The 27,716-nt window shown below is 38.6% G+C and overlaps 2 protein-coding genes across 9 annotated transcripts in view; one reads left to right on the top strand and one right to left on the bottom strand.

Annotated features, from left to right (window-relative positions):
• SACS (sacsin molecular chaperone) overlaps positions 1-14,485 on the top strand; it is a 60,102-nt gene extending 45,617 nt beyond the window's left edge. For both annotated transcript variants that reach the window (XM_055701359.1, XM_055701360.1), the window contains one exon: positions 1,072-14,485. In XM_055701359.1, coding sequence (XP_055557334.1) covers positions 1,072-12,632 — 11,561 coding nt within the window. In that variant the 3' untranslated portion in view covers positions 12,633-14,485. The remainder of the gene's footprint in view (positions 1-1,071) is intronic.
• Positions 14,486-16,438: 1,953 nt separating this feature from the next.
• Positions 16,439-27,716, bottom strand: part of SGCG (sarcoglycan gamma) — a 138,833-nt gene continuing 127,555 nt past the window's right edge. For all 7 annotated transcript variants that reach the window (XM_055701366.1, XM_055701368.1, XM_055701364.1 and 4 more), the window contains 2 exons: positions 21,790-21,913; positions 16,439-20,209 (listed from right to left, as the gene is read on the bottom strand). In XM_055701366.1, the coding sequence (XP_055557341.1) occupies positions 20,036-20,209; positions 21,790-21,913 (298 nt within the window). In that variant the 3' untranslated portion in view covers positions 16,439-20,035. The remainder of the gene's footprint in view (positions 20,210-21,789; positions 21,914-27,716) is intronic.

Genomic DNA, 27,716 nt, shown 5'->3' with positions numbered 1-27,716 from the left:
AAATTCTGTGCTCAAATAATGGGATTTAAGCTTAGCTTTTAAGTAGATTCTTAGCTTGCTGATCCACTGCTGCAAGTATTTCTCACTTTCACAAGGCTGCAGTGTTTACCTGTGTTTTCTGTTTAGTAGAAATAACAGAATGCATAGCTCTGTAGGCATGAACTGAAAGAAAAAAAATCTTTTCTGAAGGATATCTGACTACTGACTTCCAACAGAGCAGGGACAGTAGATAATACCTTTAATTAGACTGTTGATTTTAAGGAAATGGCAGTGCTATCTAGAGGGAAGAATGATCTGAAATTCAAATAGATTTCTTGCTTCCATTTCTGTCATTGTTTTTTATGTCATTGAGAGGTAGTGGTATTTTTATATTCTGTAGCATTTTCTTACCCCTAGACATTATGTAGTTTTTAAATATAAGCTGTCTTAATGATAATTAAGAAATAAGTGTTAAGAGGGCTTTGATAATAAGAATAAAAGCACATACAACTAAACTTAATTTCAGCATTCCTTGCACAACTGAGTTTTGTTGCTTGCCAGTTTTAGTGTAAGATCCTCTGCATCTGAACTGCTTTTTGCTATATCTAATAAATAATCCTTCAGATCTATTTGAATTTTTGCAGCTATAGACAAGCAAATACATTAGGCTCTTATTTACCACTAGGGAAATAAGTGATGTAAAGAATCAACCAAAAAAACTCCCCAGAAGTTTGAAGCTTCTACTTTGATTGTAAATCTGTAGTTGCTATGTATGCCTGAGTTATCTTAGTGTCAAACTAACAAATGCAATAACATATTTATTGTTTCCAATTTGTGTTTATTTTTATATTAATATGGAATGTATTTGCTTTTAATTAACTTCTAAAAGCAAGGGGGGCTGGTATCTGCAGTTCTATTTAACAAACCATTTTTTTTCCACAGGAAGAATAGACAGGACACATGTCAGACTTTTTTTTTTTCCTTTCTCTTTTCTTTCTTTTTTTTTTTCCCCTCCCCTAACAACCAAAAGCACTTTGTTATGTAGTACTGCTCTGTGATTTTCATATCTTTGTCCTTTTGTGGTAATTTCAGGAAGGCCATGCACTCAGCTGCAGCTTCTGAACCCAGAAAGATTTGCCCGGCTCATTAAAGAAGTTATGAATAGTGTGTGGCCTGGCAGAGACATGGTGGTACAATGGTATCCAGGTTTGGAAGACAAAAGTCACCCATCAGTTTCCTGGCTTAAGATGGTCTGGAAGAACCTGTATATACATTTTTCTGATGACTTGAGTGTGTTTGATGACATGCCGCTTATTCCCAAGACACCGCTGGAGGAAAACCAAATGTCTGTGGAACTGGTTAGATTTAGGAATCCATCACCTATCATTCTGGAAGATGAATCTGAGACTCAGCTCCCGGAATATTTAGCTGATATTATTCAGAAAGTTGGTGGAGTTGTACTTAAGAAGCTGGATATTTCTATCCAACATCCACTTATAAAAAAATACGTGCATCCACCATTACCAAGTGCTGTTTTACAAATAATGGAAAAAATGTCCTTACAGAAACTATGCAATCAGGTTGCATCATTCCCATCAACGCATAAAGATGCTCTTAGGGCATTCTTAGCGAGTTTAACTGATGCAAGTGAAAAAGAGAGAAGAATTATTCAGGAATTGCTAATATTTAAAAAAATTGAAAAATCATCTGATGAAAGTGTCCCTGTTTTTACTGGGCTAAAAGGTAGTAAGGTATTACACCACACTGCCAAAATACCTCCTGGTCTAAGATTTTCTATTCCAGTAATTGACAGCAGTGATGAAGCTACTATTCGTTTAGCTAACCTGCTAAAAATAGAACAGCTAAAGAGCACAGATTGCTTGAAATTTGTTATACAAGACATAAGAAGTGATTTTTATTCATACAGTGAAACAACACAGATAATGCAATGGGTTCTTGAAAATCTGACTTTTCTGAAAAATGAGAATACAGATGTGATAGATTGGCTGACATCACTAAAGTTTATTAAGGTTTCACAGGAAGGGGTAATGTCAGCAAATGAACTCTTTGATCCTGAGGTAGAACTTCTGCAAAATTTGTTTTATTCTGAGGAGGAAATTTGCTTCCCTCCTGCTATCTTTATGTCTTCAGATATACTTCATTCTTTGAGGCAAATAGGCTTAAAAAATGAGGCTAATCTTGAGGAAAGTGATATTCTGAGAGTGGCAAATAAAATTGAAAGTTTGCATGCGAACTCTAACACCAATCATGATTTACTGTTAAGAAAAGCTAGAACTCTTTTGATGATTTTGAACAAAAACCATACACTGCTTCACTCATCTGAAACAAAAGCTGCACTGAAAAAAATAAAATGGATTCCTGCATCTAAGGAAAGACCTCCAAATTATCCAGGATCCTTAGTTTGGAAAGGAGATCATTGTAGCCTGTGTTTGCCACCAGAAATGTGTGATATATCTCATGCAATTTTAGTTGGTTCCTCAGTTCCTCTGGTGGAAAATGTGCTGCTGGATATACAAAAAGCACTTGGCATCCCCACTAAGCCCAGCATAAAAGCAGTCTTAAAACATTTCAAGGTGGTGGTTGATTGGCACGGTTCTAAAACCTTCAGTGATGAGGACTATTATCAGTTTCAGCATATCTTGCTTGAGATTTATGGATTTATGCATGATCATCTAGAAGAAGGCAAAGAAGCTTTTAAAGCCCTGAAATTTCCCTGGGTTTGGACAGGTAAAACATTTTGTTCCCTCACACAAGCAGTGATAAAGTCAGTACCTGATCTTGATCTCCAGCCTTACCTACATTATGTGCCAAAAACTATGGCAAAATTTCACCAGTTATTTAAATACTGTGGTTCAATTGAGCAGTTAACGCCAGACCATGTTTCTATGGTCATTCAGAAAATATATCTAAAAAGTGAGCAGTGTCTCTCAGAACAAGAGAGCAAACAAAATCTTCACATTATGTTGAGCATCATAAGGTGGCTGTACAGCAATCAGATTCCTGCAAGTCTGCATACACCCATGCCACTGTACAGTGGCAAACTTCCTTACAAACTTGCAATGAGGCCAATTCATGAGTGCTGTTACTGTGATATCAAAGTTGATGACTTAAATGATTTGCTTGAAGATTCTGTTGAGCCAATAATTTTGGTGCATGAAGACATACCAATGAAAACTGCTGAGTGGTTAAATGTCCCATGCCTTAGCACAAGATTGATTAATCCAGAAAATATGGGATTTGAGCAATCTGGGCAAAGAGAGCCTCTGACTGTAAGAATTAAGAACATTTTGGAAGAATACCCTTCAATTTCAGATATCTTTAAAGAACTTCTTCAAAATGCTGATGATGCCAATGCAACAGAATGTAATTTCCTGATTGACATGAGAAGAAATATGGATATAAGGGAGAATCTTCTGGATCCAGGAATGGCAGCGTGTCATGGTCCAGCTTTGTGGTCATTCAATAATTCTGAGTTTTCAGATTCTGATTTTCTAAATATAACTCGATTAGGAGAGTCTTTAAAAAGGAGTGAAGTTGACAAAGTAGGAAAATTTGGACTGGGATTCAATTCTGTTTATCATATCACTGATGTTCCTATTATTTTGAGCCGGGAGTTCATGATTATGTTTGATCCAAATGTTAACCATATCAGTAAGCATATTAGAGATAAATCTAACCCTGGGATCAAAATCAACTGGAGTAAACAACAGAAGAGGCTGCGAAAATTTCCCAATCAGTTTAAGCCATTTATAGGAGTTTTTGGTTGCCAATTACCACTGTCTGTAGAATCTCCTTACAGCTACAAAGGAACACTTTTCAGGCTGTCCTTTAGAACTCAGCAGGAAGCTAAAGTGAGCGAAGTCAGTAGTGCATCTTACAATACAGCAGACATTTATTCTCTTGTGGACGAATTTAGCATTTGCGGTCATAGACTGATAATATTTGCTCAGAGTGTAAATTCAATGGTTTTGAAATACTTGAAAATTGAGGCAGATGATCCTGGGGTGGCACAAGATGTTGTCACTATAAAAAAAAATCTCTGTTCTTCCAAAGCCTTGACTGCACCAAATATAAGTGTTTTAAAGGAAGCAGCTAAACTCATGAAGGTCTGCAGCAGCAGTAATAAAAAGCTTCCCACTGAAACACCAAAGTCCTCGTGTATCTTGCAGATCGTAGTAGAAGAATTTCACCATGTATTCAGGCGGATTGCTGATTTACAGTCTCCACTCTTCAGAGGTACAGAAGATGACCCAGCTTCTTTCTTTGAAATGGCTAAATCGGGACAGATGAAAAGATCAGCTGATGAATTGCCACAGAAAACAGTAGATTCAACAACATGGCTTATATGTTCTTGTATGGACGTTGCAGATGCTTTAAAATTTTCATTACATGAAAGTGGACGAAGATTAGGTCTTGTTCCCTGTGGTGGAGTAGGAGTGTTGCTGTCTGAAACCCAGGATCAAAAGTGGCTTGTGAAACCTAATTGCAACACCATAGGTGAAGTGTTCTGCTATTTACCTCTACGAATAAAAACAGGCTTACCTCTTCATATAAATGGCTGCTTTGCAGTTACTTCAAATCGGAAAGAAATTTGGAAAACGGACACGAAAGGAAGGTGGAATACAGTATTCATGAGGCATGTTATTGTAAAAGCCTACATAGAAGCACTTTGTGTTCTACGTGACATGGCAATCAATGGCGAGCTAGTTGACTACAGTTACTGTGCAGTGTGGCCAGATCCTGATTCAGTTCATGATGATTTTTCTGTAATTTGTCAAGGGTTTTATGAAGACATAGCTCATATGAAAAGCAAAGAAGGAATCAAAGTATTTTCTGATGGTTTCTCTTGGGTTTCCATGAAGAACGTAAGGTTTTTAGATGACTCAATACTCAAACGACCAGATGTTGGACCATCAGCCTTTAAGATCTTTCTGAAGTACCTTAAGAGAACTGGTTCCAAAAATCTGTGTGCTGTAGATCTCCCATCTTGGGTAAAGACAGGATTTGAAGAAGCAGGATGCAAATACATATTATTGGAGAACACTTTCTCTGAGAAACAGTTCTTTTCTGAGGTATTTTTCCCTAATGTTCAGGAGATTGATGCAGAGCTGCGTGATCCTTTGATGCGTTATGTTCTCAATGAAAAAGTTGAGGAGTTCTCAGGAATTCTTCGTGTTACTCCCTGTATTCCCTGTTCGTTGGATGGACATCCATTAGTGACACCATCAAGACTGATCCATCCTGAAGGAAGAGTTGCAAAGTTATATGATGCCGAAGATGGAAGATTTCCTTATGGCACCACTCAGGATTATCTTAACCCAGTTATTTTGGTTAAACTTGTTCAGTTGGGAATGGCTAAAGATGATATTTTATGGGAAGATCTGATAGAACGTGCAGAGTCAGTAGCTGAAGTCAACAAGATTGATCATGCTGCAGCTTGTCTCAGAAGCAGTGTTATATTGAGTCTCATTGATGAAAAACTAAAATCTAGGGACACCAGAGCTAAGGAGTTTGCTGCAAAATGTCAAAGCATCCCTTTCCTTCCTTTCCTTAGCAAGCCAGCAGGCTTCTCACTGCACTGGAAAGGCAGCGATTTTCAGTCTGAAGCGATGTTTTCAGCCACTGATCTTTTCACTGCTGATCATCAAGATGTAGTTTGCTTAATACAACCAATTCTTAATGAAAATTCCCACTCCTTCAAAGGCTGTGGTGCTTTGTCATTAGCTGTCAAAGAATTTTTGGGTTTACTGAAGAAACCAGCTGTTGATTTGGTCATAAATCAGTTAGAAGAAGTTGCAAAGTCATTTGATGGTATCACATTATATCAAGAAAACATCACTAATGCTTGTTACAAATATCTGCATGAAGCAATGTTACAGAATGAGTCAGCAAAAGCTATGATAATTGAACAACTGACAAACTGTAGTTTTATTCTGGTTGAGAATGTGTATGTTGACCCAACAAAAGTCTCTTTTCATTTGAATTTTGAAGCAGCGCCCTATCTCTATCAGTTGCCTAATAAATATAAAAATAGTTTCCGTGAGCTATTTGAAAGTGTGGGTGTAAGACAGGCTTTTACAGTTGAAGATTTTGCTGTAGTTCTGGAATTAATAAACCAGGAAAGAGGGACCAAACAACTAACAGAAGACAACTTTCAGCTTTGCAGGAGAATAATTAGTGAAGGAATATGGGGCCTCATTAGAGAGAAGAAGCAGGAATTTTGTGAGAAGAAGTATGGTGAGATTTTGTTACCTGATACTCGTCTAGCACTTCTGCCTGCAAAATCTTTGTGTTACAATGACTGTCCGTGGATTAAAGTTAAAGACACAACTGTTAAATATTGTCATGGTGATATTCCAAGAGAAGTTGCAGTAAAGCTTGGAGCAATACCAAAACGCCATAAAGCTTTAGAAAGATATGCATCCAATATCTGTTTTACTACCCTTGGAACAGAATTTGGCCAGAAAGAAAAATTGACAAGTAGAATTAAAAGCATTCTTAATGCCTACCCTTCAGAAAAAGAAATGCTGAAAGAGCTCCTTCAGAATGCAGATGATGCAAAAGCTACAGAGATCTGTTTTGTGTTTGATCCTAGACAGCATCCAGCGGATAGAATATTTGATGAGAAATGGGCACCACTTCAAGGACCAGCACTGTGTGTTTACAACAATCAGCCTTTTACAGAAGATGATATTCGAGGGATTCAGAACCTTGGAAAAGGTACAAAAGTAGGAAATCCCTGCAAAACTGGACAATATGGTATAGGTTTTAATTCTGTTTATCATATTACTGATTGCCCTTCTTTCATATCTGGCAATGATATACTTTGTATTTTTGATCCTCATGCTAGATATGCACCAGGTTCAACATCAACAAGTCCTGGCCGCATGTTTAGAGATTTAGATGCAGATTTCAGAACGCAGTTCTCAGACGTACTGGACCTCTACTTAGGAGATCACTTTAAACTGGATAATTGCACAATGTTTAGGTTTCCTCTTCGAAATGGAGACATGGCGAAAGTATCAGAGATTTCCTCAGTCCCGTGCTCAGATAGAATGGTCCAAAATCTTTTAGATAAGCTGCGTACAGATGGAGCAGAACTCTTAATGTTTTTGAACCATATGGAAAAAATTTCTATTTGTGAGATAGAAAAAACAACAGGAGCACTGAATGTGCTCTATTCTGTACAAGGCAAAATCACTGATGGAGACAGACTGAAACGAAAGCAATTCCATGCATCTGTAATTGACAGTGTAACTAAAAAAAAGCAGCTAAGTGAAATACCTGTGCAACAGATTACTTACACAATGGATACGGAAGACTCTGAAGGAAATCTTACAACTTGGTTAATTTGTAACAGGTCAGGCTTTTCTGCCATGGAAAAAGTATCCAAAAGTGTGGTTTCAGCCCACAAGAATGAGGACATTACTCTTTTTCCACGTGGTGGGGTAGCAGCTTGCATTACTCACAATTACAAAAAACCCCATAGAGCGTTCTGTTTCTTACCGTTATCATTAGAAACTGGATTACCTTTTCATGTGAATGGACACTTTGCTCTGGATTCTGCAAGAAGAAATCTGTGGCGTGATGACAATGGTGTTGGAGTAAGAAGTGACTGGAATAGTAGCTTAATGACAGCACTGATAGCACCGGCCTATGTTGAACTGTTGATTCAGCTGAAGAAACGGTATTTTCCAGGCACTGATCCTACAGTATCAGTGCTGCAAAACACACCTGTTCATGTTGTGAAAGACACTTTAAAAAAATTTTTATCCTTCTTTCCGGTTAATAGACTTGATATTCAGCCGGATTGGTATTGTTTGGTGAAAGCAGTTTACAGTTGCATATATGAAGATTTGAAGCGTCTTTTACCTGTTATGCGAGCTCCAAATATCGATGGTTCTGATTTGCATTCTGCTGTTATCATCACATGGGTTAACATGTCTACTGTGAACAAAGGCAGGCCATTCTTTGACAATTTACTACAAGATGAATTGCAGCATCTCAAAAATACAGAATACAACATCACAACACGGAAGACAGTAGCTGAAAATGTTTACAGACTCAAGCATTTACTCTTAGAAATTGGATTTAATTTGGTATATAACTGTGATGAAACTGCAAATCTTTACCACTGTTTGGTAGATGCAGATATTCCTGTCACCTATGTGACACCTGCTGACGTCCGACTATTTCTGATGACATTTTCTTTTCCAGACTCTAATTGCCACATTGGAAAGTTACCCTGTCGTCTTCAGCAGACAAATTTGAAACTCTTCCATAGTCTCAAACTTCTGGTTGACTACTGTTTTAAAGATGCAGAAGAAAACGAAATTGTAATTGAGGGCTTGCCACTCCTTATTACTCTTGACAACGTTTTGCAAGTTTTTGATTCAAAGCGACCGAAGTTCCTAACGACATACCATGAACTGATTCCATCTCGCAAGGATCTCTTTATGAACACATTGTATTTGAGATACAACAGTATTTTACTTAGCAGTGAGGTAGCGAAAGTCTTTGATATCAAAAGTTTTGCTGAATTGTTATCATCTGTGTTACCTAGGGAATATAAAACTAGAAATTGTATGAAATGGAAGGAGAACTTTGCAAGTGAATCTTGGCTTAAAAATGCCTGGCATTTTATTAGTGAGTCTATAAATATTAAGGAAGAGCAAGAAGATATGCAAGCAAAATTTGATGATGTTGTTGAAACCTTGAAGGACTGGACTTTGCTCCCAGGTGTAAGGTTTACTGTCTCAGCTAATCATCTTGTTGTGCCAGAGTGTGATGTTCTGCTGCCCCTCAGCATTATGCATACAGCTGTTTTTCCAAATGCTCAGAGCGATAAAGTCTTTCATGCTTTAATGAAAACAGGCTGTATTCAGCTGGCATTGAACAAAATTTGTTCCAAAGACAGTGCTTTAGTGCCTTTGTTGTCAGGATGTACAGCAAATATAGATAATCCTTCAAGCATTCTGAAAGCCATACAACATATGATACAGACATCAACTTTTAGGACTGAAAAGTTAGCAGAAAGTGACTTTGAGGCTCTCTTAATGTACTTCAATTGCAATTTATGTCACTTGACATCTCAGGATGACATTAAAATTTTAAAGTCTCTTCCATGTTATAAATCGATCAGTGGCCGATACATCAGTATTTCAAAATATGGGATGTGTTATGTTCTCACGAAAAGCATTCCATCAGTAGAAGTAGACAGATGGACACAGTCTACTTCATCAGCTTTTCTTGAAGAGAAGGTTCATTTGAAAGATTTGTATACTGTGCTTGGCTGTGTCTCTGTGGATGATCTTGAAGTGTACTTGAAACATCTTTTGCCAAAAATTGAAAGTCTGTCTTATGATGCAAAATTAGAACACTTGATCTACTTAAAGAATAGGCTAACTAGCATTGAAGAAGCTTCAGAAATGAAAGAACAGCTGTTTGAAAAGCTTGAAGGCATTTTGATCATTCATGATGTAAGCAGTAGATTAAAACCTGCAAAATATTTTTATGACAGGACTGTGAAAGTCTTTGAAGTTATGCTTCCTGAAAAATTCTTCATACCTCAAGATTTTTTTAAGAAACTAGAGCAGCTTACAAAACCGAAAAATCAAGCTGCGTTCCTTCCATCATGGGTAACTTTTCTACGACATATCGGATTGAAATTCATAATTTCACAGCAACAGTTATTACAGTTTGCTAAGGAGATCAGCATGCGAGCGAATACAGAAAACTGGTCTAAAGAAACACTACAGAATACTGTCGATGTCCTCCTTCATCACATATTTCAAGAAAGAACTGACCTTTTGTCAGGGAATTTTCTGAAAGAATTGTCATTAATTCCTTTTCTATGCCCTGAACGAGCTCCAGCAGAATTTGTTAGATTTCATCCTCAGTATCAAGAAGTCAACGGGACACTTCCTCTTATACGATTTAATGGGGCACAGGTGAATCCTAAATTCAAACAGACTGATGTGTTGCAGTTGCTGTGGACTTCGTGTCCCATTCTTCCTGAGAAAGCAACACCTTTAAGCATCAAAGAGCAAGAGGGAAGTAGTCTTGGTGCGCAAGAACAACTCGAGCAAGTTTTAACTATGCTGAATGTTAATTTGGACCCTCCCCTGGACAAAGTTATCAATAACTGCAGGAACATATGCAATATAACAACTTTGGATGAGGACATGGTGAAAACTAGGGCTAAGGTCCTGAGAAGCATTTATGAATTTCTTAGTACAGAGAAAAGGGAATTCCGCTTTCAGCTTCGAGGTGTTTCTTTTGTAATGGTGGAAGAAGGCTGGAAGCTCCTTAAGCCTGAAGAGGTGGTAATAAACCTTGAGTATGAATCTGATTTTAAACCTTATCTTTACAAACTTCCTTTAGAACTTGGTACTTTCCATCAATTATTTAAGCATTTGGGTACTGAAGATATTATTTCAACAAAGCAATATGTTGAAGTTTTAGGTCGCATATTCAAGAGCTCTGAAGGAAAGCAATTGGATCCTAATGAAATGCGCACAGTTAAGAGAGTAGTTTCTGGCCTGTTCAAAAGTCTTCAGAATGATTCTGTCAAGGTTAGGAATGACCTTGAGAATATGAGGGATTTTGCCCTTTACCTCCCCAGTCAAGATGGTAGGTTGGTAAAGTCTAGTATCTTAGTTTTTGATGATGCACCCCATTACAAAAGCAGAATCCAAGGTAACATTGGTGTGCAAATGCTTGTTGACCTTAGCCAGTGTTACTTGGGCAAAGACCATGGTTTTCACACTAAATTGATAATGTTATTCCCTCAGAAACTGAGGCCTCGCTTACTTAGCAGTATTCTTGAAGAACAATTGGATGAAGAGTCTCCTAAAATTTGTCAGTTTGGAGCATTATGTTCTTTGCAGGGAAGGTTACAGTTACTGTTGTCTTCGGAACAGTTCATCACAGGGCTCATTAGGATTATGAAACATGAAAATGATAATGCTTTTTTAGCTAATGAAGAGAAAGCAATAAGGCTTTGCAAAGCTTTGCGAGAAGGTTTGAAAGTTTCCTGTTTTGAGAAGCTGCAAACAACATTAAGAGTTAAAGGTTTTGCTCCTATTCCCCACAGCAAAAGTGAAACATTTGCTTTCCTGAAGAGGTATGGAAATGCAGTAATACTGCTTTACATACAGCATTCTGACAGCAAAGACATAAATTTCCTGTTAGCATTAGCAATGACCTTAAAATCTGCAACCGACAACCTGATTTCTGATACCTCGTATTTAATTGCCATGCTGGGTTGTAATGATATTTACCGGATTGGTGAGAAGCTTGACAGTTTAGGAGTGAAGTATGACTCTTCTGAGCCATCAAAACTTGAACTACCAACACCTGGCACTCCTATACCATCTGAAATTCACTATACGCTTCTTATGGATCCAATGAATGTCTTTTATCCTGGTGAATATGTTGGTTACCTTGTTGATGCAGAAGGTGGTGATATATATGGATCATATCAACCAACTTACACCTATGCAATCATTGTTCAAGAGGTAGAAAGAGAAGATGATGAAAGTCCCAGTTTTCTAGGGAAGATTTACCAGATTGATATTGGATACAGTGAATATAAAATAGTGAGCTCTCTTGACTTGTACAAATTTTCAAGACCGGAGGAAAGTTCTCAAAGCAGGGATAGCGCACCTTCTACCCCAACCAGTCCTACAGAATTTCCAGCACATGGACCAAGGACAATTCCACCTCTCTTCACTGGTAGAGACAGCCACAAAACAATGTCCTCAAAACATCACTCTCCAAAAAAAATAAAGTCAAACTCATTGCCAGAAATATTAAGGGAAGTGACATCTGTGATTGAACAGGCTTGGAAGCTTCCAGAATCCGAAAGAAAAAAGATTATTAGGAGGCTCTACCTTAAATGGCATCCAGATAAAAATGCAGAGAATCTGGATATAGCTAATGAAGTTTTCAAACATTTACAGAATGAGATTAACAGGCTGGAAAAGCAGGCCTTTATGGATCAAAATATGGACAGAGCCTCGAGAAGACCATTTTCATCCTCTGCTTCTCGATTTCAGTCAGACAAATTTTCCTTTCAGAGGTTTTATACTTCATGGAATCAAGAAGCAACAAGTCACAAATCTGAAAGGCAACAGTATAAAGAAAAGTGTCCATCTTCCACGGGGCCATCTTCCTCGCAACGCTTTTTCGTCCCACCTACATTCAGGTCTGTTGGCAATCCTGTAGAGGCACGTCGATGGCTCAGGCAGGCCCGAGCTAACTTTTCAGCTGCAAGAAATGACCTTCATAAAAATGCCAACGAATGGGTATGCTTTAAGTGCTACCTTTCTACTAAACTAGCCTTGATTGCAGCTGACTACGCTGTGAAGGGCAAATCTGACAAAGACGTAAAACCAGCAGCCCTGGCACAAAAAATAGAGGAATATAGTCAGCAACTTGAAGGGCTTACAAATGATGTTCAGACATTGGAAGCTTATGGAGTAGATAGCTTAAAAACTAGGTATCCTGACTTACTTCCTTTCCCACAGATTCCCAATGACAGGTTTACTTCAGAAGTTGCTATGAGAGTGATGGAATGTACTGCTTGCATCATCATAAAACTTGAAAACTTTATACAACAAAAGGTATAAGGGATATGAAGAGTTTAGGGAACTGTTTTGTCAAGAGCTTAGGTGTTTCGTGTGATGAGATACAAATGCAACTGTGCAGATTACTGATCATCCAAGAGGTTACACATTGCCTAGCAGTTTAAAAGTGTAGTGCACAAAGGCGGACGGTACTGAAGTACTTAGAATTGAAATGTATTTAAATGTGGTTTTTTTTTTTTTTTTTTTTTTTAAACTGAGCCTGCTGTATAAGCAAACTGTAAAACATGAATATTTTTTAAAATTTGCAAGGAAACTGAGCTGCAAAAATTAGCTGTATGTACAATATTGTGATTAATTGGCATATTATTGAACTGCACTTTATATAACCAAAGCTTAGCTTTCTGTTAGAAGAAGCCTGTAATTATAACTCCTTATTAGATTTTATTTCATTTAATATAATGTTTCCAAAATGGTAATGTCAGTTTTCAGTGTACTAATCTTAAGACTGGACATACAATGAAATAGGAGATGGGATGGAAATTAAAATAATTTTGGAGGTATTGCTCCAAAGCATTTCTGTAATCTTTTGTGTTCTGTGGTTATCAGCTGGATCTGATTATCGATTTGCTGCACCATCACGTTGTGAACATTTAAAGGATAGTTCAGTACCTGTGAACTGGTACAGTTATTTTAATGCTGAATAATGATACTTGATTTAACATGCAACTTCATGTTATGCATTGATTGCATTTACTTTTATTATAAAATAATTATTTAATTTACTTTTTTTTTCTAGAGCCTGTCATCTTTTGTTTAATGAAAAATGCATGCGGATGATATAAAACTGATGAACATTATTATATGGTGTTTTATGATTTTTTTTGAACACCAAAACTGTTTTCAGACATCTAAATGCTTGAGTTTCTTTTCTTCCCCGCCCCGCCCCTGGTGTGTGTGTGCCTTTGTGTGTGTACATAAATATATATATATTTTTCCACAAACATTGATAATAGTACAATTCAGTAACCCATTTTTGGTGTACACTGAGCACTGGTTTTTGTTACATGTTTAAGGGTGCTGCAAGGTAATGCTCTTTTTATTTTGCTGTTCACTACAGCCCTAAAGAAGTCTGATTTTTAGTTCACAGTCTTTGTTTTATTGTTTGTAATACTTTTGGTAATGTCATGCAATATGTTCAACATTAGCTGTTTGTAAAAAAAACTTTAAAAAAATAAAAAAAATATGGAAGGATAATGCTAAATGGAGGGATTACTCTTTGCTGGATCAGTCACATTTGACATAAATGTTAAATGCTTTCCAGTGACAGGCTATTACAATTGTTCACTTGACAGCACAGTGAAACCATAATTTTAACTTACAGAATACAAAGGAAAATAAACCACAGTGAGCTTGCAGGGCTGATAGAGCTGTGATAGTGTTGTAATCAAAAAACAAAACAAAACCTATGATGAAGGCTTCTTCAGTTTTGTGCAAATTATAAATGGCTTGTTCTCTTCTGAAAAACCTCACAAATTGTAGTGGGAGAAAATGTGATGTTTGGAAAACAATACTGCTTCTGATTGTGAAGCCCTATTATTATTTCTGCTATTAGATAATAAGTGCCATAATTTTAATAAAGAAAAATGCAAACATGTATTTCAGTCTGATGTGTTTTGGTTTTATTAAGTAGACTAAATTTACCTATTATTTCAAGCTTTCTTTTATACAGGTAAATACACAATCTTTTTTTCAATTAATTCTGAAAAAATATACAAATATTATTAAAAAGCAAAAAGCTATTTTCTTGCAATGACAAATGTTTGCAGTTTTCTCAAAGAAATTGTACATTTTGATGGTTTTTCTTTTCAATAAATAGCATTTAAGTAAAACACAAATCATGGTGTGCCATGAAATAAATCAGTTAGTTAATTCCCTACGTTTTTTAAATAGATTCCTTTGTGGCTCTTACTTTGTGCATTGTCAGGCTGTATTCAGGGTAAGCAAAACACTAACAAAAAGAAACAGTTCCTGTGCTTTTCAGTTTAAATGGAGCTAAAACATAAGGTAGCATGCAAACAAGAGAGGAGCAACATGAACTCTCAGTTTTAGGTGAGATCTTGAGGAAGGAGATCTTTTAAGCACATAACTGAGTATTGTAAGTGACTTACGTTGCCTTACCAATATTGTTATGAACGACTAAACTGTCTGTGCAGAACTATTTTTAAAAAAAGTATTTTATTTTGTATATATTGTTGAGTGATGACACCGTGAAGAAGAAAATGGTCCCAGTTCTTAGGATCTGGAGCAATTTTAAATATTGAACCAAAGTAAGCAAGGAAACCTGAATGACACAGAAAAATTAATTTATTGTACTATTTCTGGGTTGATAGCATCAATCAGTTGCAAAAAAATTTACATATGGATGCAGAGAGACAGGCAAGAGTGTCTCAATTGCAAGTCTCTTTTCTTTTTTTAGTTGTTAACTCACTGTAACAGCTAGCCTAAAGAGTCCTCACGAGACCAGGAAATCCTATTGCGATAGAAACTGATTTCATAAGTGCCATTTAATTCCTGCATAAAAATTAAGAAATAAATAATGAAATAATTGATGCTTCCATTTGGCTCAGCTGGGAGCCTCGGGAAATGCGGAACGTTATTTGTTTCTAAGCTGGGCATGGAAGCTCAGAACAGGTAGTATGTAATGATTCTTTAGTAGGGGTGTGTAGAAGTAAATGTTAGCATGTAGGTTCCACAGAAATACGTTTTACAAGTAACTCTGCACATTACACAAGTTCACAAGGGAGAGAATGTCTTTTCAGCCAGGTATATGTCCTAGTTTATCTTCCACAAGTACCAGTAATGTGTCTAGGAAAAGCAGCTTCGGTAGTCATGTCTCCCAGGATTGTAGTTGTGAGGTTTAGCAAAGATCCTGTAGTGGTTCAGGAAACCGGTTTAACTGTACTTCCATAGCTTAAATCTAAGGAACTGCAGTTGTAATAAGCCTTGGAGGTTTCTTACTCATCTTGTGGAAGCTTTAAAAGTTTTCCTCTCAAACAATGGCATTAGCACCAATTCTAAAAAACACTTGCCTCAGCGATTGGTGACAAGATAGAGACCTTTTATCAACAAAATAGATTTTTGCATAGGCAACTACCAAAAGAAAAACAAATGGGTTTGTGGTATAAAGAGATGAAGCTTTGCAATATTTGTGCTCAAATAATCATCAAAATCAAGTTACTATGGTGATGTGAAAATCTGGATTTAAGAGCTATTAGGATAAGGATTACATTCACTTGGTACTTGGGTTGCTTTTAATGAGGCTTTAATAAAATCTACTGTAATTGCTCCAATTAAAGGAAGGTAGTATCAGCTTTGAGCTTTCCAATTGCTGGATCTGAACACGTTGAGGATGGCTGGATTGGCATTGTGGAACACAGGCAGAAGTAGTAGTTCAAAAATAGTTAAATGACAGCCACAGTAGATGTTTTCATTTGAAGACTCACATTTTTGTCACATGGAAGTGTCTGTCAATGAGTTTTTCATCAAAACTGCTTATCTTTTTTTTGGTTTGCTTTCTGGGTAATTAATTCAGTAACACTGACACAATTTTTTGCTTATTTTCACCTACTACAGATGAAAACAAAGGAATTACAGATGTCCAGTGAAATCTAATTGTAAAGCATTTTCTAAATTCTGGAAAGTGGTTTTGTAGTTGGGACCAAGATTTTTGTTCATATTTTTAAATATTGTTAATTTCACATTCTTACTCTTGGGAAGATAATTGTGTTTTAAAAATGAAAACATTAATTTAAGCTGTGTTTCATTTGAACACAAAAGAAGCAGCAGACTTTTCAAAATGTATAAAGTTTATTTAAGAACTCAGTTTTCAGTTAATTTTTGCAATTCCTTTTGCATAAATCTATAGGAAGATAGGCAAATGTCAATACTAAAGAACTGTGAAATAGAAACAAAGACGTTTTTGTTTGGGCAATCACCAATAAAGATTTACTACCATTTTAATATTTTTACTTTTCTACTGTGTAACAATCCCAACCAGTTACAAGACTGCTGTAAATAATTCTTTTTGAGGGAAAAAAAATATGCAAACAGTACAATTCATTATGCTGGGTAGTGGGTTTTTTCTTCTCCATTTGGATAACGCTTTTGAAAATAAACTACAAGTGCGTGCTCTCACTTTCCTGTGCCATAATTTTCTGTTAATCTGTAACTATTTACTGAAGTTTGATTCAAGCAGAAGCAATAATTTTGAAATATTAAGGAGAGATGGAATGACACCCACATGGAGAAACCAGAAATTATAATTCAGTGATGTATCAACTATATTGAGATTAACAACAATTCAGATCATCGCGTCAGCTGATTACACTGTGGTAACTTTGGCATAAACTTTGTTTCTCCACTAACTGCACGTAAAAGAAAAAAATCCCAAAGATATTCTTTAGTCACAAGAAGTTGCCATCCATGCTTTAAAAAACATGCACAACTGACATAATGCAACTCTACATTTTCAGTGTCAATTTTGTAGCGTAATGGAAAGAGGAATGAAATTTAAACAACGAAGGGGGCAAGCTGGTGATTTGGATGATGGCAGAACTGAGGACACAGCAGACCTCTTCAGTTTTTCTGTACTACTCAGAATCCACCTGTGAACTGAAGCAAGTCCAAAGGGTTTATCTCCACAAGAAAGGCAGCAGTTACTGCCGTGTCTAACTGAGAGGCCATAACACATAGTCGTGTTGCTAGCCAGGGAACTGCACCCCGATTTTGCTAGCTGTATGCCATGGCTTTGTAAAAATGTTATCTAAAACAGAGCAACTTCAACGTAAGAAGCGGCAACAGAAGTGGCTTACAAATACCCAGTAGTTCAGGGATTAGGTTACTGTTGTGATACATGGAAAGCCTGGATTCAATCCCTTGCTTTGTATTAACTGGCAAATCACATTTGAAAAATGTGCTTCCAAAACAGAAGCTTGAAATGCACAACTGAAAATGTTGTGTTTCCATTGCCAGCAGAATAGGCAGATTGTAACTAACATACTTACTTACAGTATCTGGCTAATATTTAGGAATTAGATTCGGTGAATGAGTAGTTTGGTATGACATGGAAGTGGGCGTGTGTTCCTTGATGTCAGAAACACAGATATGGTGACAATTCAAATGCCTAAGCAGTGGCTGGATCCTCTAAGGGCTGAAGTCCCAGTTTTGCTGTTACACTACATCTGGAAAAGACAGTAGGTAGCCCTCCACGTGACTTGTAGCAGCAGTTTTTAGGTAGCTGGCACATCCAATGGAATTTGCTGTCCTTAAGACTCATACTTTTTATCCAATGAATAACATAACTCTGCTCATAATATGGTTTGCAAAAGCTTGCACATGAAGCTGGAACCACCTAAAATGACTTTAAAGGAATGCTGAAGAGACACGTTTCCGTTGCACTCTGTCTCAGCTGAGGGCTTAGTTGAGAGAGAGATGTAGTTGAGAGACAGTTGAGAGATATAGCTGTAGAGGCGAATATTCCTCTCTGTAGGGCCAACAGCCCTGGGCGCACACCTGGATATATATGTCTAAGCCCAGGAAAAGGGGATTTCAGAAATGGAAGATGTGTGACTTCCTACTTCTCCCTTAGGGACTATGTTAGCCATCAGAGCACTCTCCAAATAGCATGGGTGACCCTGATCCACTTGCCTCCTTTGCCTGAAGGGACCCAAAAGCTAATTTTATGCACGTCTCCTACTTTTCCTATTGAAGTTCTTCTGGTTTGCATTAATTGCTGAGGGCTCCACCCTGCTAATGAAGGACAATTTCAGTATTGCACATTAGACTCATTGGATAAATTACCAAGGCTGCCCTTGGGGCAGGAATTACCCAGGGCTTTACCACAGTAACAGTGGATACTGTTAACTGGGGGCTCTTTCTCAGCTCAGTCTTTTCTGGGTACCTGGGATCATAACTGAGCGCTGCGTTTCTTTGCTTGTCCACCAGAGCTGAAGTAGCAAGTTTAAAAACCAGCACAGTCTTAGCAGTTCTTTTGTTCTGATTCTCCTGCTCGAAGGATGATGATTCTTTCCTGTAATGGATGGACATTCTGTGTTTAAATAACAACTATGAGTTAAAATCTTTCTGCAAATAGACACCAAGGCACTATGTGATAGCAACTCCTACCTGGGTAATAATATTATTAAGTGTATACAAAATAGCATCAAAGGAGTTAAAACCCCATAAGGTTTAAACAAGAGACTATTAAATCAAATCCTGCTACCCAGAGGTGTGCAAACAATTTATTTGTGTTCAGTGCAACACTGTACAGGGGAATAGGTCTGCAGTGGTGTTTCTCTACAACATCAATAAATAGTTTGGCAACTCTGGTGAGCATCTATTTTGTATCCAAAGTCCTGATGTAAAAAATAATAAAGAGTACTTTTACTCTCTCCATTTGTGATAGTCTCTCACTCTGACAGGATCAGAAATATCAGTCAACAGCTACAGATGGGAATGAAACAGTCCTCTTAATTGAATCCTGTGGGCTGCAAAAAAGGATTTTTTTTTCCCACCGCCCAAACAGTTCCTTGTGTCAGACAATCTGGAGCCACATATTATTTCTCTTTTTACTCGTCCAGCTGGCAAATTGCCTTGTTGAATTAGCATGTCCTAAAATATAAAAGGGTTTCAATGAGTATGCTGGTACAGGCAGAACAACAAACTATTGCTATTATAAAATATACTAACATATTTCTCTGCTGTACAGTGAACAGATTTGAGACACAGGGGGGAGGTATAAATGACTCCTGGAGCTTTTTGTATTAGTTATTTTTATATGAATCTCAGTAATAAGCAAATCAGCATATATGTTGCCAAATTAAAACAGAAAGCTATTAGCAAATTAACACCTTTTACATAGAACTTGTACAAATACCACATTTTTTGTATCTTGTGTTATTGCAAGAACAAAATTGCATAGACCATTTGCTGGCACTTTCTGAATTCCCCAAATAATGCGTTGTCTTAGCAAATAGTTCAAGTAGTTCCCTCAATTTAATTTCACCCACTAATGCAGTAAGTGTTTACATGTAGTGAGAGAAAAAAACCATGTAGCTCAAAAATATTAACAATGACATAATAATCTGACTGAATAATAGTTCAGCAAGGAAACATATTCCTTTTATTTTTTTAATGCTCTCTGTAAGGCTGTTTTCCAAGTGTTACTGACAGAACATATAATTTGATTCAGATCATTGTTCTGAAGTTGAAATGTTATTTGTGCTCTTCTCCTTTCACCCTGTAGTCCAGAACTGTAGATAGAGATTTGTTTCCTAAACTGAAGTACTTTGTTTTTAAAATTCTGAAAATTCTGCTTTCAGTAATGCTCTTCAGCAATAATATAAAACTGAGACTAGCAAGGGGATTGTGCAGCCTCTTCTGGTGCCTCACTGGCAGACACGACTGTATTCTTGGCAAGTGGAGCCCACGCCAGCCACCGACAAGTAGAGTTTTCCATCCGGACACACGCAGATTTCGTAGAGCCCCTGAGAAATACCAGATCCACCCCTTGTACCCTCAGGCAATTTGGGCAGTCGCACAGTTTCAGCATCGAGCAAAAGCTGCATGGGAGAAAGCATGACAAATGGGCTTGTTAGAGATAATAATGCAATAGCATGTCACAAAATGACTTTGTCTAGGCAGTGGTTTAAGAATAGCCTCCTACTGCCTATAGAGTAGTTATACACAAAGCTGCTCTGAGACTGAGGCTCTGGGCAGACACCAGAACATGGGAGGGATAATCTGGTGTCCATCCTCTTCCTTAGCAGAGACCTCTTGAAGTTCGAAAAGGACAAGTGCAAGGTCCTACATCTGGGTCAGGGAAATCCCAAGCATAGTTACAGGCCAGATGATGAGTGGATTGAAAGCAGACCTGCAGAGGACTTTGGAGTATTGGTGGATGAAAGAACAGTATGACTGGGCAATGTGCACTAGCAGCCCAGAAAGGCAATCACACCCTGGGCTGCATCAAAAGCAGCATGGCCAGCAGGTCGAGGGAGGTGATTCTCCCCCTCTACTCCACTCTCATGAGACCCACCTGGAGCGCTGTGTTCAGCTCTGGGGCCCCCAACAGAAGACAGACATGGACCTGTTGGAGCGAGTCCAGAGCAGGGCCATGAAGATGCTCAGAGGGCTGGAGCACCTCTCCTGTGAAGGCAGGCTGAGGGAGTTGGGGTGGTTCAGCTGGGAGGAGAGAAGGTTCCAGGGACATCTTTGAGCAGCCTTCCAGCACCTAAAGGAACCTCCAGGGAAGCTGGAGCAGGACTTTCTACAAGGGCATGTAGTGACAGGACAAGGGGGAATGGCTTTAAACTGAAAGAGGGCAGATTTAGGTTAGACATTAGGAAGAAATTCTTTCCTGTGAGGGTGGTGAAGCACTGGAAGAGGTTGCCCAGAGAAGTTGTGGATGCCCCATCAAGGCTAGTTCAATGCCAGGCTGGATGGGGCTTTTGAGGAAACTGGTCCAGTGGAAGGCGTCCCTGCCCATGGCAGGGGGGTTGGAACTAGGTGGTCTTTAAGGTCTCTTCCAATCCAGACCATGCTATGATTCTATGACAAGAGTCAGAGCCCCTGCCTGCACACTGAATAGTGGGACATAGATTCTGCTGCTGCTGCTGGACCCAGGTCTGTCCTCTGTCCTGTCCCAAGTGCTGGAACATCACAGCTGTGCCACCTAGTTAAGGATGGACATACAGGCTGGTCTGGAGTTCCTCTGTGGAAGAAGTGGCACTGTACAGCTTCACAGAGGGGATAAACAGGCTGTTGTGTGTTGCGTGCTGCTGCTGCTGGGGCAGCTCTTAATGATGTCTGCAGATACCTCCCTAGTTTAACAACTCTGGGACCGAGTGTCTACCTCTGGGCTGAGGACCATGCTGGGATGCCTGGGGATCACTGTGCTAGGGGGGAGCTGAGCGCTCTCAAAGTTTTATTAGAAAACATTTCTCTAAACTAATACAACATTATGTCATTTGGTAGTAGTATTTAATATGACCCCTATGTAGAAGTCTTATTATTGGCACCATTAATTTTAATATCCTAAAATCTGAGGAATTAAGAGAACTTGAAAGAAAGACTTGAAGTCATTAGCTGTATTCTGACAGCAAGATCAACCAGTTATGGAAACAGAAGAGCTTGTACTCACCACACCATCACTGCTGTGTAGTTTGATATCCATCTGGGAAAGAGCTTCAATATTCCCAGCTTGTGCTTTGATATTAATTCCTCGTGGTGCATCCATGCTCAAAGATCGAGTTGGTGATTCCAGCCTGAAAACAGGAGCAGGAAATCTGAGTAGCACATTCCCATATGTTCCTTTATTTTTGAAAAATAAGTAAATTTTGAACAAGCACTCGAAGGATCTCGCCTGAAGTCGTACAAAAGAAGCAGCTTCTTTTTTCTTCAGGCAGACTTGAAAAAGGAGGTAGCTATTTAAAAACACCAAAGTATTCAAAATGAAAAATACAGATGAATTCATAATACAGACACAAGGTATTATTTCAGAGACAACTTTATGTTATTTCAGTATAAAAGTAATGTATTCTTTAAAACTCAAACCCATTTTTTGATTCTATAGTTTGAATTTATATTCATTTTGACATAATAAGATATTGAAATTAATAAAAATAGTGCAGTCTGGAAGTCTTTTAATCAACAAGAGTTTTGACACTGCTATCAGTCTGCTATCAGTCAAGATAGCAGAACCAAGATTTCACTCTGTGTGTGTGTGTTGTTTAACTAGATGGCATCTGAAAGTTAAAACCCAGTAACTTTATCTGAAATAGAAATTATGCAATAAACCAGAAAGTTGCAAACCCTACAGTGCCACAAGATGGCAGACAGGTACTGTATTAGCTGAGTAATCACCTCGCTGGGTCAGCTGTGCAGCACTAAGGATTTTTATTTTCCAAAGAGATAAGGCTTAGTTTCTTCAGAACGTTGGTATCATTTCCACAGTAAGCAGCAGGGATAGACGTATTAATAAAAAAACATGAGAAGGAAAGAAAAAGCCTAAGCTCAGCAACAAGGTAGTGATTATATTGCTTCTTTTGACCGTCACCTAGAACTGCTTTGCCTGGAGGCACTGGGAACACTGCAGGATCAGGGTTGATACCTACTGGGTTTTGCTCCTGAATATTGGCTCACCCTCCCCAATGACACCAGCCTGAATTTTACATGATCAGCCAACATTAGCCAGATGAATATTAAGGCTAGAGAAAATGAATCAACTGGTGTCCCAGTTCACATCCATGTTACCTCTTCTATTCTGTATGTTTTCTAGAAACGTACAAAACAGTGTGGGTTCCATCCATCGTGCAGAACTCAGACATGTGCCCGGGTTCACAGGTCTGCACGTGCTCACCCACTGTGTCTTCTGGAAATGTGGAGTGGGGGGGTCTGCGCGTGCACGCACTTGCACACGCACTCCCAGCAGATGCTGTGATGGCTCCGTGCATGCTCAACAGCTGCCAGTCTGGACGAGTGGACTGTGTCCCAGCAGCTCCTTTGCTAGGTATGCATCAGGTCACGAGCCCTGACGCTGCCTGCCAATCACACGTTATAGGAATGAAATGATTTTGCACACAATCCTGATGTAGCCGTCTGTTGGGTTTCATTTACTCAGACTGCTTCAGTTCTTATTTCTTTTTGCAGTTAGCTCATTAAAACTAGAATTTAAAGAAGTCAGTTTGTGCTTGTGAGAAATTTCAGTTATATCTTAGAATACTGAAGCAGCTAAATCCAGCTGGTATCTTAAAACCTAAACCCATGATATCTGAGCACAGTCAAGCACAGCCACTGAAACTTCATTTTTTTATCCCCAAATCTGAAAATAACTCTGGCAATACTGGCCTATCACTGCTGGCCAGAGGTAGCAGACGATTCTATCTTCTTTGATCTTCAAAGGTCCCTTCCAATCCAAACCCTGTGACTCTGTGTTTCTACGATCTGCCTCTCCCCGCCATCTCCTGGGTTAGTCACCTTCAATTAGTTTAAACGTCAGATTGATAATTTAAATTCCTAATGATGGATAACTGCATCATAGCTCCATATTGGACATAACCCATGACTCTGAGATGGCATGAACTTCTGCCATGATTATGGTGAGTACAAGGGCACAAGTATGAGTCTGTTCTGTATCAGACATCTAATACAGCATTAGCAATCTTCATTAACTAGTGTTGGTGATTTAAGAACGCTATGACTTATGGGAAATCGGTTTTTCTCTGAGTGATTTACATGGGAGGTTTGTTTCATTGGGGTATTTTTCAGTGCACATTTGTATGCGTTATAAAATGGAGAATTAATGAAAGTTTGTATTTTCTATGTTTAAAATTTAATATATTTTCATAAGTTAGTGTCAAGGTAGTTGAATATAACTGTTGCCATAGTTTTAGCAAAAAGCTATAAATCTTGAAATAGCTCGTTTTTTTGTAAAGTATTTCACCTATGTAAGTAATCTATATGTAGGCATAAATTTTTATTTCTAAGCTCCACTGAACATTACAAGACAGACTGGGTAAGATTTTTGAAGAGCGTATCAGACCTGGATTTTGAAAAGCAATCAAACACTGGAGAAATATTTCTTACTTTATACCAAAATTAATGCTGGCAAGAAGCCTACAGACTTCGGAAGCATTTACAGATTTATGGTATCACTTACATATAACTTAAATTACATGGCAGAATTACATTTGCTATATTAATCACAATCCTAAATTTCTGCTGTTTATAAAAAAAAAAAGCAGTAAAAGTAAAATCACTGTAAAGCAGGGACTTTAAAGCCTTCTGGAACTATTGTGTGAGAGAGATTTTAGCAAAGGCCACATTCAGTAATACTAACGATGTGTATCTTCATACAGCATTCAAAGGTTCAGCGTCTCAGGTCTAGATGCACTAAAAGGGGAATGGGTACTTGGTGTAGAAATGATGTGAGAGTTGAACCTTGACTTTGAATGTCCCTTCTCAGTCCCCATTTGTTCCTGAAGACGCATGACTTCCTCAGTCCTTTAGACACTGACCATAAAGTTACCTAAAATTCTTCAGTGGTCCTGGCCCTGAGGCACTCCCAGTTTGTCACTGGTGGGCAGGTTTGGACTTCTCCTGTATGCTTAAAGGTCTGGGGACCACAGAACTGCCCTAGCAGAAGAGCTGAGTGATGGAGATACTTGTATGAACTCACAGCCTCTCGGGAAGATAAGAATAGAGCACTGCAATTATCAACACTGGTGGTGTTTTAAATACATATTTATAAAGCAAAATGGGCTTCTTTTTTATCAGTATCAGTGGATCTACTTGAAACAGATGATGGGAGGAAGTTGCTCTGCACTGCCGTTTGTGTCAGTCAGTCAGGAGATACACGACTATGTGCAGATAATGGCTGATAAGAAAGCTTCGGGATCTATTCCCTAGGCAATAAAAGGAGGAAGAGAGCAGGCTGGACTGAGCAAAACGTTGATGTGCGTCCCTTAAAAGTCTTGGCAAAACAATAATTTTGTTTGCTTGCAAATGCTGGAGGATGCTTGGAGACTGAGGAGACAGAAACTAATTGTCTTAAGAGTTTTTGGTCATTTTATAGTGTTTGTTTGAATTTGGGCAGTAGAATGATGAAGGATTATATTGTTATCAGTCACTTTATCTTTTAAAATTACAGGCACATAAATTACATCTAACAGAATGGAGTGATGGTCTTTATCATCTAGAGGAATTAATCTATGTAATGTACTGTCCTAAATGAGACATCTGTCACAGCCTGGATCTCATTTGGGAAGATGGATTCTGTACTTAGGAGTAGCTTCTAGGTACTGGGGTAGCTGCCAGGGGTCTATTAGCAAGTGGTGTGGTGCAAAAGGAATTGATTTGGACAGCACAACATTTGATGCCAAGGACCTGACACCCCCATTATATGTGTCCTGAGGAGTACCTGGACTTGCTGTTATCTGACCCTGAAGACTGGATGCCCAGAAAGGCTGGAGCGCATTAGGCATTCTCCAGGACAGCACAACCCCTGGATTAATTTGATCCAAATGTCATCCTGTTCACCTACCCCAAGCAGTTTCACAATGAGAACCAAGATGTGAGGAGCTCAGGCAGTTGGGAGATATCCCTCAAAAGCACATTTCTAATTTGAATTAAGACACTCATGTAGGCGTATCCCCGGAATGTGAAGCAACAGAAACCATATCTAGGCCCACTTGCAGTGTAGGTAGCTTGCCTTGCTCTCCTTCACCCCAACCCCCGCAGACATGGGTGGGGGACTAGGTGGTCCCTGCTAATATTTCACAGCTCTGTCATCTGCTGGATGTCAGTCCAACAGTAGTCTACTGCAACTAAAGCAACCGATTACAAGGAAGGTAATATTTTTATCACTGTCTTCTTCCTTGCTGGTAAGATTGTTCCAGAAGCTGACTATACTGTCCTGGCTGGCTGCCATGGAAATTTGGTGCTGAGATGTGCAGAATAATTCATGAAGGACTGTGTGAAAGTCTTCTCAGGGAACCTGGACAGCATCCAGGCTCTGGATCTGAAACCATCCCAACAGCCTAAAGGCTTGGAGATTCCCACCTTTCCCTACAAGCATATTGCTAACTCGTGGAGATACCAGATCACCAGAAATTGCTCAGATGGCTGTTTAGGGAGGACACGAGGGGAGTGACAGCCTGCTGCAGTCATGGCAAAGAAGCAGCTGATACTGCCTGTGCATGCTGCAGGAATATTGATCTCTTCTTTCATCCTGTTCTGGCAGGAGGTGGAGGGATTCCTGGTTATTCTTGTACCACAGTGCATTAGAAGGCTGGTTTCAGTACTGCAGGAGGAGCACCAGAGTCTGCTGGAGACCAGGTGCCCTACCACAGTGTGGGGTTGCTTGACTCTGAGAGGACAGAGGAATCAGTGAATTTGGGGAATAGTTTATTCCTTCCTTCTGGCCACTTTCTGTCCTTTCCATCTGATGAGTCAGCATGTCTCCTGAATTCAATGGGGACAGAATTACTCGGTATGACTTTAGATAAAAGTTCCCTACGTGTATGCATTTCTGCCAGCACCTACTTGAGGAAGAACAGGGTTACTGTAAGTGGACTGGACAGGTAGATGGACACTGCCTCTACAACCGTGGTGCACCCAACAACTGGTGTGCCCATAAATCCACACAGCTAACTCTTCCCCCCCCTTCCCCCTTGATTTTTGGTTAAAACAGGCTGATCAATTTTACCATCCAGAGAAGATTTTATGAAATGTAAGCCTGGCACTTCAATGTTAAAGGAATGGTAAAGAATTTAGCATTGTATAGTGTATTAAGTATTTGAGTTAAATATGTTCTTGTATCAGTAAAAGAGAAACACCTATGTATTTTGGTCCCAACTCAGCTTTAAGTAAAAAAGAAAAGGGCCCTTGCACACAGGAGAAAATGTCAAATACAGTGGATTCGATTTATTTTACTTTAGATCATATTATTTCACAGCATTACGTTTGTTTAGATCATTAACTGGATATTGGTCTGGTGTTCACCTGTAGGGTGGGTTCTTTTTTGTGAAGCCCTTTTAAACACTGGAAGAACACAAGGTGGGTTCAGGCAGATCCTCAGTGCTGCCTAGTTCGTAATGTCTTTTCATTACAAGTTTTTCACAAAGCTTTCTGGTATTGATTTTTATGAAAGTTCATAAAATACAGTAATCTATCACTTCCACTTCTCTAATATGCTCAGTCTTTCTCCCATAGTGGTTTAGTACAATCAAAGTAAAAGGATCCACACAAAAAGATACACTCTCTCTCTCTCTCTCTATATATATATATATATATAAAGGTTTGATTTGAAAAGAAAGTCGTATGAGGGAGCAGAAGACAATGAAAGATCCCATGCCCCTTGCTGCTTTGTAGGACTGAAGATGCAGCTTCACTCTTGTTTCTAGGCATCGATAGGGGAGCATGCATGGGAAATGCAGTATCAGAGAAAAGATTGAAGACTATGAAGAAAAAAGAGGAGATATAGAAAATGAAACTCAGAAGAGCTGAAGCTGGAATAATGGTACTTGCTCAACGGGTGTGTATTTCAATATTGTTCTTGTTTCCCTTGAA

Source organism: Falco cherrug, chromosome 2, assembly GCF_023634085.1.
Source record: "Falco cherrug isolate bFalChe1 chromosome 2, bFalChe1.pri, whole genome shotgun sequence".
Classification (NCBI taxonomy): Eukaryota; Metazoa; Chordata; class Aves; order Falconiformes; family Falconidae; genus Falco; species Falco cherrug.
This window is presented reverse-complemented; position numbering and strand designations above follow the sequence as displayed.